At 38.4% G+C, this 15,833-nt stretch overlaps 2 protein-coding genes across 8 annotated transcripts in view; one reads left to right on the top strand and one right to left on the bottom strand.

Annotated features, from left to right (window-relative positions):
• LOC136852551 (MPN domain-containing protein CG4751-like) overlaps window positions 1–15,833 on the top strand; it is a 136,679-nt gene that overhangs the window by 35,468 nt on the left and 85,378 nt on the right. The gene's annotated exons all lie outside the window — the stretch shown is intronic.
• LOC136852548 (ceramide-1-phosphate transfer protein-like) overlaps window positions 1–15,833 on the bottom strand; it is a 43,490-nt gene that overhangs the window by 19,916 nt on the left and 7,741 nt on the right. For 6 of the 7 annotated variants that reach the window (XM_067127295.1, XM_067127297.1, XM_067127296.1 and 3 more), the window contains exon 2: window positions 1,621–1,889. In XM_067127295.1, coding sequence (XP_066983396.1) covers window positions 1,621–1,865 — 245 coding nt within the window. In that variant the 5' untranslated portion in view covers window positions 1,866–1,889. Of the gene's footprint in view, window positions 1–1,620; window positions 1,890–2,419; window positions 2,447–15,833 lie in introns of those variants that run through there. The other variant, XM_067127292.1, reaches the window with a different exon arrangement.

Genomic DNA, 15,833 nt, shown 5'->3' on the forward strand with positions numbered 1-15,833 from the left:
TCCTTCTTCTACGTAATACGCATTTCCACCTTACATAAATTTAGAAGGAAAACATAAAACCGTACCACAACTTGAGGAAAAGTACAATCTCTCTTGTCGAAGTTTCAACATACTGTACTCCCCCGCAAAAAAAACTTGTGCCTACATTACTTACAATAGTCCTGTTCATCTGTTCTACTCTATTTGATCTGATGAACTCCACATTCCAACACAGGGCTTAATCTATGTTAATTTGTTGCTATCATGTTCGATATTCCACATATTCTGCCATTTACTGAATAATCAGTTTTACAGATGTTTATGGCCAATAACAGAAATGTGTGTGTGATCTTCCATAATAGCTACAGCTCTAGCCTCTTTTTTGGCTTCATTTTAATACCTTCATGGACAAGGATCTAACATATTTACATTTTTATCATCTTCAAGCAGTGAAGATCTTCATCTTTATGAAGTAAAAATTTAATGTTGTTCAAGGGTATTTTTAGATTATAATTTTCATGGGCTTCTATAGCACCTCCAAAAATTACACATTTGTGCAAAAGAGACAAAACCGTCTATCTGTATTCCAGCGAAGCCACCAACAAAGCACTGCCAGGCAGTGGTGAACCATGAAGGCTCAGCACATGCACCTGGATCAGCACTTTTAGAGAATGCAGACTAGTAACCTACCGTCATGCACATAATGCCCTTAGCAGGTCAGAGAAAAACAAGCAGAAGTAGGGAGAGAGAGGGAGCAGTCCAGGAGGAAGGAGCCAAAAAGATTCAACAGTACTAAAGGCAAAGTAATCCCCTATGAAAAAACTGGAGGAAAGGCAAAATATCTTTTGGCCTTCCTCCACTGTAGCCAAACCTCTCCACTACAAAGGAGACCAGCAAGCACACTCCCCACAGAACCTACTAATGCAGAACAACAAAACTGATTACAATAACACCTAGTTCATGAGACAGCCAAATACTAATCTTCCATCCTTCGCAATTTTGCATCTTTAATTGTTTTCACTTTTCTTGTTCAAATCCATGTTGATTAAGAAAAACTATACATACAATGAAAAGATGAAAGAAGTTTCAACCTGATGGTCAGTCAGAGTGTCGCATGAAGTTGACTAGGTCATGGCTGAAGAAAACGTCCTTGCTTACTGCAGGTGAGTAGGGGGGGTCTCCCAACTCACCTACCTCTCTTTAACTACCATATTACCAAGTTCCAGCTTGCAGTGAGGAATACTACTATGCAAATTCCCATAAGAAAAAATATATTTATACTTGTTATAACAAACATATACCAAATGGCAGTTCTATGGAAGTGTTAAAGGCTTAGATTAGATAAGCATCAATTCTGAGTCCTTGGCAATGGTTCCTATTCAGTTCATTACTTCATTATAATTATTGGTTTCCAATACTGTACAGTCATTCCCCTACTTACATTTGTGGTCCTAAAGGGAGAATTCAATGATAAAAGCCGCTAGTGATCCAGCTTAAGAAATATTTGCAACTAATACACCTCAAAAATATAACAAAACCATTTATAACCTTTACATGAAAATATGACTTACTTTCAAAGATTTCACGAGGACACTTCCTTTATAAATAGTTTTTAACAGATTATAACTACTGTACACTTACTTGTTAATCTCCGAATAAGCTCTAAGATATCCATCCATGTGAAGCTGACCATCATCTTTTTTACACTCCATAAAACTGTCCACCACCAGTTGCAGATCAAAAATAAGGTCATCTGTGTTGATATTTGCAACTGCTTGTTGATCTGTCCCACAGGTGGCAGCTGTCGCACCCTCCAAGCGACCTGGATTCAATGAGCTAGTTTCCGTTGGCTGTTCATTTTCACTGACTGGTAAGCTGCCCGACATGGTGGAATTCCAAAATGCAGAACCCTGAGAAGCATTAAAATTCTGAGTTTCTCATGACCTAATAATGTAATTTTTAGGTGATTGTTAAGACTTGAACATAAAACTACATTTCACTTGTAAACTCTAATTATAGCTATGAGCTGTATCGCAATACGATGTCAAATTACGAATCAAGAATATTTTTTTCTTTTCTAATGACTGATCTTTTCTTTCTGTACAGTATTTCCTTTCACCTTCAGTTACTTCTTTCAAATGAACACCATATTCTTTTGGAAGCTTGCATTTCAAGTCAATGGCCCCCCTAGGCTTGTCCCATTATATAATAATAATAATAACAAAAATAACAACAATAATATAACAACAATCACAATAATAATAACAACAACAAAACAATAACAATAATAATAATAATAATAATAATAATAATAATAATAATAATATTGTAGTACCCTCTGTTACCCATTGGGTTACCATTCTTCCATCAAACAAATACAAATGGTCTAATACCACCCCCCCCAAAAAAAAGAATAGAAATACACTGTGCACTACTGTACCTCAATTACCATTAACTTTTCTGGAACATTAGGGGCAAATCCTTTCTGAAATATAATTGTAAATTACTGGTATACAGTATAATACTTAAAACAACTCAGTGACCAGCAGATCTGACAGTATTATATAAATCTGTGGTATCACACGAAACAGGATCCCCTCAAAATACCAAGGAGGCTACACATCTATTATCTACCAAATCAGATGTATAATTAGTACAGTGAACCTTTTCTAATTTTCTTTTTCAAATTAGTACAGTATATCTTTTCCAGTTTTTTTATAATACTTATAAGATGGACATTCCTTGTTAAAAACATGGTTTTATGGAACATATGTTTGAGAACTTGGCCTTAGATTTGAATGCAAATTAACAGTTTCCAAGGATAAGGTTCTAAAAATAAAATCTAATGAATTGTGTAAGCCTCATTTAAAATTTTCATGGAGTACAGTATGAGGTAATTAATATATTTAAACCAGATTGAATCTCCAAATTTTCATCTATTGGAAGCTGCACAGATTTTTGAGGATTCAATAGAATGCTTAAACATGATTCTAAAAGAAAGCCATAAGAGTTTTTTAGGCATTCTCAAGGTCATTAATGTGATATAACATCAAGATTTCACTCTCAAGGAAAATTCATGTCATTAATATGATATAGTACAGTATCAAGATTTCACTCTCAAGGAAAATTCACAAGTAACAATTGACATTCAAAATCAATATTGAAAAGCAAATCGGCTGCTGTAAGTCCTAAAAGTCTCACCAGTTTTCATGAATTAAAATTGAAATTTTTGTAAAAAAAAAAATTACTGGTAACGCAAACTCTTCAGTGTGCACACACATAGGCTAATCTTGTAGTCCAGCAGATCCAGACACCACCACAAAAAAGAACTCTCCCCAATGACCACAAGTACACAATACAGGAACTACAAGGCAACTAATGACAAAATCATTCCCATGTTGCCCAGAATTGACACAAGAAGAGTTGTGATAGGGAGAAGGTAACTTGTTGTATAATCTGATTAAATTGTATCATAAAAATCTATCTAGGGTGTAAAAAAATATAATTTAAAATAACTACAATCAGTTTTCTTATGCTTGTTACTAAGTAGGGAAGGCTTCTTGCCATATGAAAAATTTTAACCAGGGTGCTGAGGTAGGCAGCTTCCTAAAGGATTACTATATAACCAAGTAATAGAAGCCCTTGAGACTAACATGGGGTTACGAAGTTGGACAGGATTCTTATTAGTAACATTGTGGTTTGCTATTTTTTGAACTTTTTATTTTCCTTTTTTTCTACAAAGAGCTAAAAAACATTCTCCGGCTGAGGCTCCATGTACATAAGATCTAGGTATTATTACCCCAGAAAGCTACAGCATATGACAGGAGGGAACATGCATTGAAAATAAGTGTGAAGAGCTAAGAGAGGCAACTAACCTATTAGTGGTCAGTTATGACCTGGCTGCCACAATAATGCTTTTAAAAGCTAGACATAGCTACAGCATGAACTTTACAGCCCTTAATATGCACTATGGATGCTTGGGTCAAGGCAGTGGTCTTGTACACCTCTATTATCAGAGTTCCGATTTCACTGTGCTAGTAGAAAGATGAATCAAACATCCCCCTTCTATAGTAATACTTTGTCCTGAGATATAATCTCGTACCTGTGACAGGGCAAAGGACAAGGTCTTCCTCCTTTCATCCCATATCTGGTATGGCAGGAATCTCAAAATATGAAGAGACTTGAGTCTTACGGTGTAGACACATCATAAGCGAATAAGAGAGTGAGCAGACGAGCCAATAATAGCTATATGTTTATCATCAAGTTAAAGGTTCTAGAGCAGGATTAAGTAATTCTATCACACCTTTAGGCAACTGTTTGTTTCCACTCACCCTCAGTCCATACAAATACAACTAACTACTTACTACTTACAGATGTGCTTATATAAGGTGTAATTATAGTTTTGTACAATATATAGAGGATTAAACCTGTGATAAAGATACATGTAAATTAAAGTGTACAGGCAGTCCCCGGTTTACGGACGGTTCCGACTTCGACGTTCGAGACGACGCTTTTCAAATATATTCATCAGAAATTATTTCCCGGCTTAGAGGATTAAATATGGCCCCAAAACGGCAGAATAATCATAATTTGAAGGTTTTTTGATGTAAAACTCAATAATAATGCAGTTTACATCGTTTTCAATGCACCCAGAGCATTAAAAGTAAGGTTTTCTTGTGATTTTTATGATTTTCGACGATTTTCCGCTTACGACGATTTTCAAGTTACTGAGCGGCAAGAACGGAACCCCGTGTAAACCGGGGACCGCCTGTAATTACAGTTCTGTACCATACACAGTATTATAGAAACAGGCCTATGATAAAAAGCATACATAGAATCATAAAAAGAATGTCGTATCATAAAAAGAATGTCGTAAGTGTTGTAAAGTATTATACCTGTGCCCTGTTTATACAGTTGTTTGATGTAGAGTATAAATATTAGGACTTTCAAGTATTGCATCAATATAAAATACTGTACTATTATTAGAACAGATAAGAAGAATGATAAGAGAGAATACTTGCCTGCCTGCACAGGGTAGATTTTTTGCAGACCTGCATTTATGCACTTTCATTGTATACCAGTATCTACATATTTTAATCCCTCATTAGTTTACAAAACACGTACCGTATCAATTTTTTAAATGCCCCTAAGTTTGCACTATTCCAGTGTTTCTTATTATCTTTATGTATTAATGTTACGTACCTTCTCAGAAAGCAGTGCTGCTAAAAAGATGGCAGTTTCTACTGCATTTACATTAGTTTTACCTCTTTTTCATACAATTTTTTATCACTTTTTCTTATAATTTTCTTTGCTTCTGAAGCTAGATCATGCAGAATCTATCCAAAGTTGTCATTTTTGCTTTATTTAAATAATCTCAAGTCTTGCCAAGTCTCTGTTTCTTATAAACATGGACAGGACTCAGATGAACACAACCTGTAGGATATACAGTACCAGTAATTATATGGTGGCAGTGAGACTGTAGTTAGTGTGGGGTATTTTATGCTGATTGTTCACTGGCTGTTAGGTTGGTAGGCCTCTGTCTTGCTTGAAGTCTTGTTGACCTTCTTACTGCTAGTGTAGCAGGTGTGTGTCAGGGAATGGGAGAAGCTGGAATGACTCCTTCTAGGGTTAGTAAGGCCACTCTTGGCAGTGGTTGATGACAACTGGCAGACTGTTTGGCCAAGCTGGGTTAATCTTCAATGGTTTTTGTTCTGTATAATTTTGCAATAATTTAATGATATTGTCTATACAGGATATAGTTATTTATGATGATTCCCCCCCCCAAAAACCTTCTCGTATTTATGATGATTCCCCCAAAGGCCTTCTCATCTTGATATTTCTGATGCATAATGTCTTTAGAAAAGATTTTTATGGGCTTTTCATTGTTGGGGTCATTGTCTTTTCTTTGCTCTGGAGCCACTTGCCCAAGGTGTGCTTTGTTTTACAAACAAGGAATTGGAGAAATTGAAAAGAAGAATTTTCACTGCTAGGAAGTCCCCTTTCTCCAACCTCCCTGAAGCACTGAGGATGACTAACTGGTGAATGTAAAAGATTTGATAATATCCCATAACTATGGCTCCCTTCGCCAATAACAACCTCACCTATCCATTGCTGTGTGTGGCACGACTAGGACTGGCATCAGCAATCTTGGGGGCTTGTCTCTATGAAAGATTGCTGTAGAAGATCATTTTCTTAAGGAATGTTACTGCTCAAAAATATGATTGTCTCTGCTCTCAAAGGGTCCATAATTCCTGGAGACAAGCCCTCACCAGTAGCAGACTGTGGTAAGGGTAGTTGAGACATTCATCTCCTGTCTCTCCCAGGGATGGGAGAATTCTGGTTAGTCCTTTTACCTCTTAGCTTGAAAAGGACTACAAGGCTTTGTTTGTTAAGTGTTACTGGGCAAGATATCCTGGCCAGAGCTTCAGAATACCCACATGGCTGCCTTACTCTCAAGTAAAGGGATTTATTGATTGACTTATATTTACTAAAACTGGCATCACTACATCTAGGGTTGTTGACACTTTGGCTTTTTTTTTTTCAAAACAATTTATTGTTAAATTAGCTGGCAGTGACCTATGTTGTATTATAAAGAATTATGAAAACTAATGAAGTGTGGCAAATTACTATAAAAATTTTAGGAGTACTGTGGTCATTAACTAGACAGAGGGATAATGTTCACCAGGTTCCTGGATAAGCACCTAACCACTTAGGGACCATTCTTGTTTTTGTGGTGTGACTGGAACTGAGTGACTAAGATTATGCAATAAGTACTGTACTGCACACTGACATTGTTTTTTATCAATAACCTATGCTTAGTTTCAAGTGTCATGCTCATTCTATAACATTTAAAAGTCATAAATGGCAATCTATTTAAGCCAAAAGAAATTTATAAAACATTTATGGCATATTTCGCATTTTTCTACAGAAATATACATTTCTATTGCAATAATATGACAACTCTCATAATAGCCAGAGTAAAAGAACTTTAATGCAGCACAAAATGAAAATCCTATTGTAAGACTACACCCAATGCTGTGCATGAACAATAAATGACATCTTAAAAGTAAAATCAACTGGCATTACAGAAACATACATGGTACAGGCAGTCCCTACTTACCAGCAGTATCGGTTAATGGCATTTGGTTTTACAACGCTTGGCTAACAACGTCATTTAACAGATTTTTGGCACCGGTAACCGATTTTCAGCACTGATAAGCGGTTTATCGGCGTCAGTAAGTGGTTTGCACTTACAGCATCGTACACGCCATTTATTACCATAATTATTGTGATGTTCTGGTTAACAACGATTGTCGGTTATCAGCACTCGACCAGGAACAGAACCCCGCCATTAACCCTTAAACGCCAAGCCTCTATTTACAAGAGTGTCTGTTGTATGCTGGCGGCGTTCGGGAGTTAGCGCCGAAGCGGAAAAAAAGTTTTTTTAAAATCACAGCACGCTTAGTTTTCAAGATTAAGAGTTCATTTTTGGCTCCTTTTTTTGTCACTGCCTAAAGTTTAGTATGCAACCATCAGAAATGAAAAAAAATATCATTATCATATATAAATATTGGAATATATGACAGCATGAAAAAAAAATTTCATATATAATTGTATACAAATCGTGCTGTGAGCAAAACGGTCAAAGCTAATGAGTTATTTTTTTTTTGTTGTATTGTACACTAAATTGCGATGATTTTGGTATATAACAAATTGTAAAACGATCAGAGCAACACAGAGAAAATATTATCACAAAATGATGTATGAATTCGTAACGCGGGGACGTAAAAACAAGTTTTTTTCTAAAATTCACCATAAATCGAAATATTGTGCTAGAGACTTCCCGTTTGTTGCAAAATGAAGGTATTTAATTGAATACAGGCAGTCCCCGGTTTACGACGGTTCCGGCTTACGATGTTCTGAGGTTACGACGCTTTTCAAATATATTCATCAGAAATTATTTCCCGGCTTACGACACGTTCCGGGGTTACGACGCGTCGTACGCCGATCCGACGGAAGAAATAAGGCCCCAAAATGGCAGAATAATCATAATTTGAAGGTTTTTTGATGTAAAACTCAATAATAATGCAGTTTACATCGTTTTCAATGCACCCAGAGCATTAAAAGTAAGGTTTTCTTATGATTTTTGACGATTTTCGACAATTTTCCGACTTCGACGATTTTTCGGTTACGACATATAAGAACGGAACCCCGTCAGAAACCGGGGACCGCCTGTATTACTAAACTGTAAGTGTTTTAGCTTACAATTGCAGTTTTCGACCATTTCGGTCGAGTTAAAGTTGACCGAAGGTCGAATTTTTTCTATTTATCGTGATTTATATGAAAATATTTCAAAACTGATAAAAGCTACAACCATGAGTTATTTTTTGTTGTATTCTACATGATATTGCACACATTTTCATGTATAACACTTTATGTAAGGCCTAATATAAAACGGTGCGAAAATTACGACAAGGTGACTAAAGAAATTCTGAGATTTTCAGCCGAGTTACTGCGCGCGGAGGGAAGGAAAAAGTTATTTTCAAAAATTCACCATAAATCGAAATATTTTGCTAGAGACTTTCTGTTTGTTGCAAAATGAAGGTAAATGATTGAATGTTACTAGAATGTAGAAGTTTTAGCTTATAATTGCGTTTTTCGACCATTTTGGTCGAGTCAAAGTTGACTGAAGGTTGAAATTTTGGCACATCGTGATTTATATGAAAATATTTCAAAACTGATAAAAGCTACAACCATGAGTTATTTTTTGTTGTATTCTTCATGAAATTGCACACATTTTCATATATAAAACTTTATGCAACCGCTAATATAAAACGGTGCAAACATTACGACAAAGTGACGAAAGAATTTCTGAGATTTTCGGCCAAGTTACCGCGCGCGGACGTAAGGAAAAAGTTTTTTTTCAAAATTCACGATAAATTGAAATATTGTGCTAGAGACTTCCAATTTGTTGCAAAATGAAGGTAAATGATTGAATATTACTAGAATGTACGAGTTTTAGCTTACAATTGCGTTTTTCGACCATTTCGGTCGAGTCAAAGTTGACCGAAGGTTGAAATTTTGTCACTTATCGTGATTTATATGAAAATATTTCAAAACTGATAAATGCTACAACCATGGGTTGTTTTTAGTTGTATATTACATGAAATTGCGCACATTCTCATATATAAAACTTTACGTAACGGCTAATATAAAACGGTGCAAACATTACGACAAAGTGACGAAAGAATTTCCAAGATTTTCAGCAGAGTTACCGTGCGGACATAAGGAAAAAGTTTTTTTAAAAATTCACAATAAATCAAAATATTGTGCTAGAGACTTCAAATTTATTGCAAAATGAAGGTAAATGATTGAATATTACTAGAATGTAAGAGTTTTAGCTTACAATTGCATTTTTTAACCATTTCGGTCAAGTCAAAGCTGACCAAAGGTTGAAATTTTGGCACTTATCGTGATTTATATGAAAATATTTCAAAACTTATAAAAGCTACAACCACTGGTTGTTTTGTGTTGTATTCTACATGAAACTGTGCACATTTTCATGTATAAAACGTTATGTAACGACTAATATAAAACGGTGCAAAAATTACGACAAAATGACGAAAGAATTTCTGAGATGCGTCGCTGATGCTTTGTAGTGCGAGAAGAAAGAAATTTGCGCATGCGCGGCTGGGTAACGCTTGTAAAGAAAACAACAGCGTGATCCGTGAACTCCCAGCATCCCTCAAGGCGCGTGATTTAAAATCTTTCGCAAACTAGGCCTATAACTATTTATCCACAAATATTTAAAAAAACTTTTTGTATTCGACGTACCGTACATCCACTCGGCACCCGACAGACAATTTTAGTCGATGTTCGATATGTCCAGTCGGCGTTTAAGGGTTAACCGTTGACTGCCTGTACATTAAAATTATTAACCTTTTTCCAAATCACTGTTGTTCACCAGCATCCCTATTACAATACAGCATTCATAAGGATATGTGTTCATAAAAAAAAAAAAGGTCAAAATATTTCAAACTTTTCTGGCAAGCTTCCACCAAGAATAAATTGCAAATTTTTCCTGGGTAACCCATGGAGCAAGCTGGTTTGGTTGTTAAAGCTTGGTAACAAATAGTTAACCTGCCATAGGTGAGTGAAGAGGTGAGGGTACAGCCCACTCACTCAAATGTATGTTTTCCTTTTCCTTTGGCAACAGAGACAGATGCAGGAATAGTTAGAAATGTAAAAATGATTAAAGATCTTAGGTTTGTATATCTAAGAATGCAAATTATCTTCAATCCCTGCTAATTGTTCTAATAGAAAAAAAACCTTCCTCTTCTATATGGAGACTCATTCCTTTCTGGGAAGTACTGTCCAAAGTACAAGTTATCTCCACCCAGAATTGCCAGCTTCCCAGTCATGTAGGTGAGCAAGGGCACAATATCTTATGTAATCTCTGGTACATTCTGGCGTACGTAATGTCAAGACTGACAGGAACCTATGGCAGTTGGCATTTTAGTAGCCAAACTCTAGGGTGAAAGAGGGAATAGGTCTTCACATTTTGTGGGACCAGAGCTGCCAGCTTAGGAGTTTGCAATATTATTGCAATTAAGACCCACAGATAATAGCACTTGACCCAACACCCTTGCTAAAAGGGAGATGGAGGGACTGCATCGATGTAGAGAGAGAGAGAGAGAGAGAGAGAGAGAGAGAGAGAGAGAGAGAGAGAGAGAGAGAGAGAGAGAGAGAGCACCAGTCACTCTTCATTCATCCATCCTAATGCTATCCATAGACCACAGCTGAGATGCTTTCCTGTTTTTTGGAGCTTGAATAGTTATACAAGCACTCACAAAAGGCCATATGGTGGTATCCAGTCTTGTGGGAGCATACTCTGAGGTAAAAAAAGTAGTAAAGGTATTCTGGCAGTGTCAGAAACCTCTCCTCATTATCAATGCCACTGAATATTTTTTCTACAATGAGAGATGAAGCAAAACTCAAACTTCATGAGACGTTGGCAAAGGGAGAGAGAAGTATCCCTTGCCCAACAATTCATGCTCCCACATGAGCAGCTCAAGAACACAAGAAAGAAATTTTTTCTTAGACTGCCCCTCTTTGTGCCTTCTATTGTTAACATACAGCCTTCACTGAAAGAGTAGTGGATCATTGTTCATGGATGACTTAATACCCCCACAGACCCTGTCACACCCTGACCATACTTCCTTTCAGGGAAATCAGACATCGTTCATATCATAAGAAAAACAAGTAAAAAAGAAAGTCAAAAGTCACCAAGTAGTCAGAAAAGTAAGAAATACCCCTGTCTTTTCAACAATTGACATGATTAAACAGTACAGCTTCAGCTCAGACATATGAACAGCAGCCAAGTGAAGGGAAAAGGGAATTGACAGTCAAATGAGCGGGTGCATCTTCCACCCTTTCTCTCTCTCTTACTGACTGTTAACTATAGTTAAAATGCTTAAAGAGCCAGACCAGCTTTGCTGAAGGTATAGCCATATAAAAGATCAAGTTTCATATTCTCTTGGGAACAAATCCATTACATGATAATTAATGCAAAACTGCAAATGAAAATACATAATTCACTTGTAAACTATACAAATACTGTACACATACTGTACACGTAAGACAAACTCTTAAGAACTCAAAGTGCTGTTGAAAAAGCAACCCTCCTTAATAATGTACACTAATAGCATTTTCTATGTACATCCTATACAAGTCCTTTAGAAGAGTGCTGTCGTATAAACACTGTGCCTTGCCAGGCATACACACTATAGGCAGTACCAAGGTTGCTTCAGATCAGGGTGCACAAATTCGTATCCTTACGTTTACATCAGTTGTCTTAGTTTTCTTTCCACCTGGTAGTCCAACTTCCTCCCCTAATTTTCAACCCTTCAATTGAAAATAATGCAATTAACTAGCTTATGTGAACCCTGTGGTTGAGTTTAACTATTTTATATTCGAACATTTAGGCTTACACAAAAAAATTAAATTGTCTACAAACCTGATAGCCTCTATAAATGAGATATCCTAGGGTAATAATCAGAAGTATTTTCCTCAAGGTCATTTCCAGGAACGTGTTTCCACCACGGACACCAATAAGTTACAGTGCAGTTACGACATAGCTATGTGAAAAAGCTTATTACAAGCAGTCCAGACTGCATGGAAATTTCCATACAGATGATGATTCTTGATTTCCAACAAAATGCTAACTACAGTATTAGCAAGGTAAACCTTTTCAATAACTTTTTCAAGCAAATACAGAGAATTACGTTTGGCCAAAGTAACCCTTAATATATAGAAGTAGTGTTAACAATAAAAACAGAAAACACCTAGAGTAGCCAATGCTACTATAGTTGTTATAGTTTTACTGTGGAACATTTTTAGTTTTGGCCAAATCTCTTATGATGTGCTGTTTATGTATACTTGGCAATTTCAATTAAAAGTCTTATCTTGAACCAGATACACTTCAATTACCTTGAATTCGTTTTCAATGAGGTACTCAAACAGCAAATCAGCGTCAGTGAAGGACATAGAGCATTTGTGCAGAATATGTTCTAAAGTTCACAAAAATATCACAGATTTTAAAGTAAAAACCGGAGCCTTTTATGTAGTAGTCTTCCTTACTGTGCGCTGGAACCAGTTACTGAAGCTTAGTAACAAGGTAGTTAAGTCATAGCCTATGTGAGAGAACCCCATCTCTCTCACCTGCCATTATAAAGCACTTTCTCCATCAGCATCAAGGGTTAGGCTATACAGGGTGGTTTAGCTTGTATTACGATAAAAATGATATTTTAATGATAAAATAAGGTTTGTTCATACTTACCTGGCAGATATATATATAGCTGTATTTCTCGAAATCCGACAGAATTTCAAAACTCGCGGCACACGCAGTGTGGCCAGGTGGTTAGTACTCATTCCCGCCGCTGGGAGGCGGGAATCGGGAACCATTCCCATTTTCTATTCAGATTTTCTAGTGCCACTGTCTCAAGAGGGGAGGCGGGAGGGCACTAAAGTATATATCTGCCAGGTAAGTATGAACAAACCTTATTTTATCATTAAAATATCATTTTGTTCATGACACTTACCTGCCAGATATATATATAGCTGAATCCCACCGTAGGAGGTGGGAAGAGACAGAATAGGATTTAGGAAACAAATAAATGTAGGCGAATGACGCCTTGGTTCCTTACCTGTTAGCATAGCTGACTTCGAGGTTATCTGTCACCCAAGCCTGCTTCTGCTTATCCAGAGTCTCCAGCAAGGTAGGGACCTATAAAGCTGGAGAGATCCAGATGACCTGTCCAAGGGGGCGTGACCACAATAGGACTAGATCATGTTACCATACAGAGAGGGAGAAGGAGCAACGACCAACCACCTGACCGCCCTATCTAAGGTAAAAGAACCAAGCATAGGCTAAAAAATTGGGATGTCCACCTCAATGGCCACCCAACAACCAGAAATAAACAACAACAAGATTAAAAAATACTACCTAACCCCTAAAGGATAGGATGAGTATTGCCTTCTTCTCCCAACATAGTGTCTGCGGAAACGTACGGTCCCAGCGAAGAGCAGTCTTCAAATGTCGTCTTCACATCCATAAAGTAATGCGGCGAACACTGAATTACTTCTCCAGAAGGTAGCACCAAGAATATCATTCAGAGACATATTCTTTTGGAAAGCCATCGGTCGCGATAGCTCTAACTTCATGAGCTTTTACTTTCAGAAGTCTCATGTCACCTTCTAGGCAGGAGGAATGAGCCTCTCGAATAACACTTCTTAAAAAGAATGCTAAGGCATTCTTGGACATGGGAAGATCAGGTCTCTTCACCGAACACCACAGATTGTCCGATGAGCCTCTAGTATTCTTGGTCTTGGCTAAGTAGAACTTAAGAGCCCTGACAGGACACAAGACTCTTTCTGACTCTTGCCCAAGTATTTCCGTCAAACCTTTGATTTCAAAAGATTTGGGCCAAGGGTTTGAAGGATTTTCATTCTTGGCTAAGAACAAAGGATTTAGGGAGCATACAGCATTAGGACCCCTAAAGCCAATATGTTTGCTAATAGCCTGCACTTCACTGATCCTCTTAGCTGTCGCCAGAGCCGTTAGGAAGACAGCTTTCCTCAAACGTTTTTTGAGGGAAGCCAAGACAGAGGTTCAAAATTACTAGACATAAGAAACTTCAGGACAACATCCAGATTCCAAGAAGGTGTCCTGAGTTGAGGAATTTTGACAGTCTCGAAGGATCTTAGTAGATCGTGAAGATCCTTGTTATCGCACAAGTTCAGGCCTCTGTGCCTAAAAACTGCCGATAACATACTTCTATAACCCTTAATAGTCGAGACTGCCAGTTTATTCTTATGCCTAAGATAAAAAGGAAGTCAGCTATTTGTGGTACAGAGGTCGTGGACGAGGAAACTCCTTTACTCCTGCACCATCTTCTAAAAACAGACCACTTGAACTGGTAGACCGCATTCTGAAGAAGGTCTCCTGGCATTGGCGATGGCCTTTGCCACAGATCTCAAAAAGCCTCTTGCTCTGGCCAACTTTGAGATAGTCTGAACGCAGTCAGACTCAGAGCGGAGGTTTTGGTGGAACCTTTCGAAATGCGGCTGCTTGAGAAGGTCCACCCTCAATGGAAGCGTTCTTGGAAAGTCCACTAGGAAGGACAGGGTCTCTGAAACCAATCCGCTGCTGGCCAGAAGGGGGCTATTAGAGTCATCCTTGCTCCTTCTGACGTTGCAAACTTCCTTATCACTTCTCCCAGGATCTTGAAGGGAGGGAAAGCGTAAGGTCGAGGCCTTTCCAGTCCCAGAGGAGGGCGTCTATGGCTAACGCTCCTGGGTCTAGGACAGGAGAGCAATAAAGGGGGAGTCTTGCCGTCCTGGACGTGGCAAAGAGGTCCACTAGAGGATGTCCCCAAATTCTCCACAACTCTAAACATACCTCCTTGTGAAGAGTCCACTCGGTCGGTAGCAGCTGATTTTGCCGACTGAGAAGGTCTGCTCGGATATTCTCCACTCCCGCAATGAACCTCGTGAGAATAGTGACCTTTCGAGCATGAGTCCAGAGCAGGATCTCCCTCGCAAGGATGAACAGGGAACGAGATCGAGTACCCCCTGTTTTTTTGAGGCACGCTAGAGCTGTGGTATTGTCCGAATTGACTTGGACAATTCTGCCTGCAACTTGGGCTTCAAGAATTGAAGAGCCAGAAAGATAGCACCCAATTCCTTGAGATTTATGTGCCAGGACACCTGTTCCCCTCTCCAGGTGCCTGACACTTCCTCCTCCTAGTGTTGCTCCCCATCCTTCCCTGGACGCGTCGGAAAACAACACTAGGTCGGGGCTCTGAAGGCTAAGAGAAACCCCTTCTGCAAGCTTCAAGGGGTCGAACCACCACTTCAGATGATCCTTGACAGCAGGAGATATCGTCAAAATCTCTTCCAGATTCTCCTTGTCCCTCCAGTTCTCCGCCAAGAAAAACTGGAGTGGTCTGAGATGGAGCCTCCCCAGGGAAACAAACTTCTCCAGCGAGGAAATGGTCCCCAGCAAACTCATCCATTCCCTCACCGAGCATGTTTCTTTCCTAGAAAGGACGAAACTTTGCTTAAGCAAAGCCGTTGCCGTTCGGGATGGAAAAGCTCGAAAAGCCACTGAATCCATCTGAATCCCCAGATAGACGATGGACTGCGTCGGGATCAGATGGGACTTTTCTTGGTTCACAAGAAGTCCCAGGGACTTCGTCAAATTCAGTGTGAAAGTCAGGTCCTCCAGACACTTCTCCCGAGAAGAGGCTCGTATGAGCCAGTCGTCTAGGTAGAATGACACCCGAACACCCGCC

The sequence above is a fragment of the Macrobrachium rosenbergii genome, chromosome 25, assembly GCF_040412425.1.
Source record: "Macrobrachium rosenbergii isolate ZJJX-2024 chromosome 25, ASM4041242v1, whole genome shotgun sequence".
Taxonomy (NCBI): domain Eukaryota; kingdom Metazoa; phylum Arthropoda; class Malacostraca; order Decapoda; family Palaemonidae; genus Macrobrachium; species Macrobrachium rosenbergii.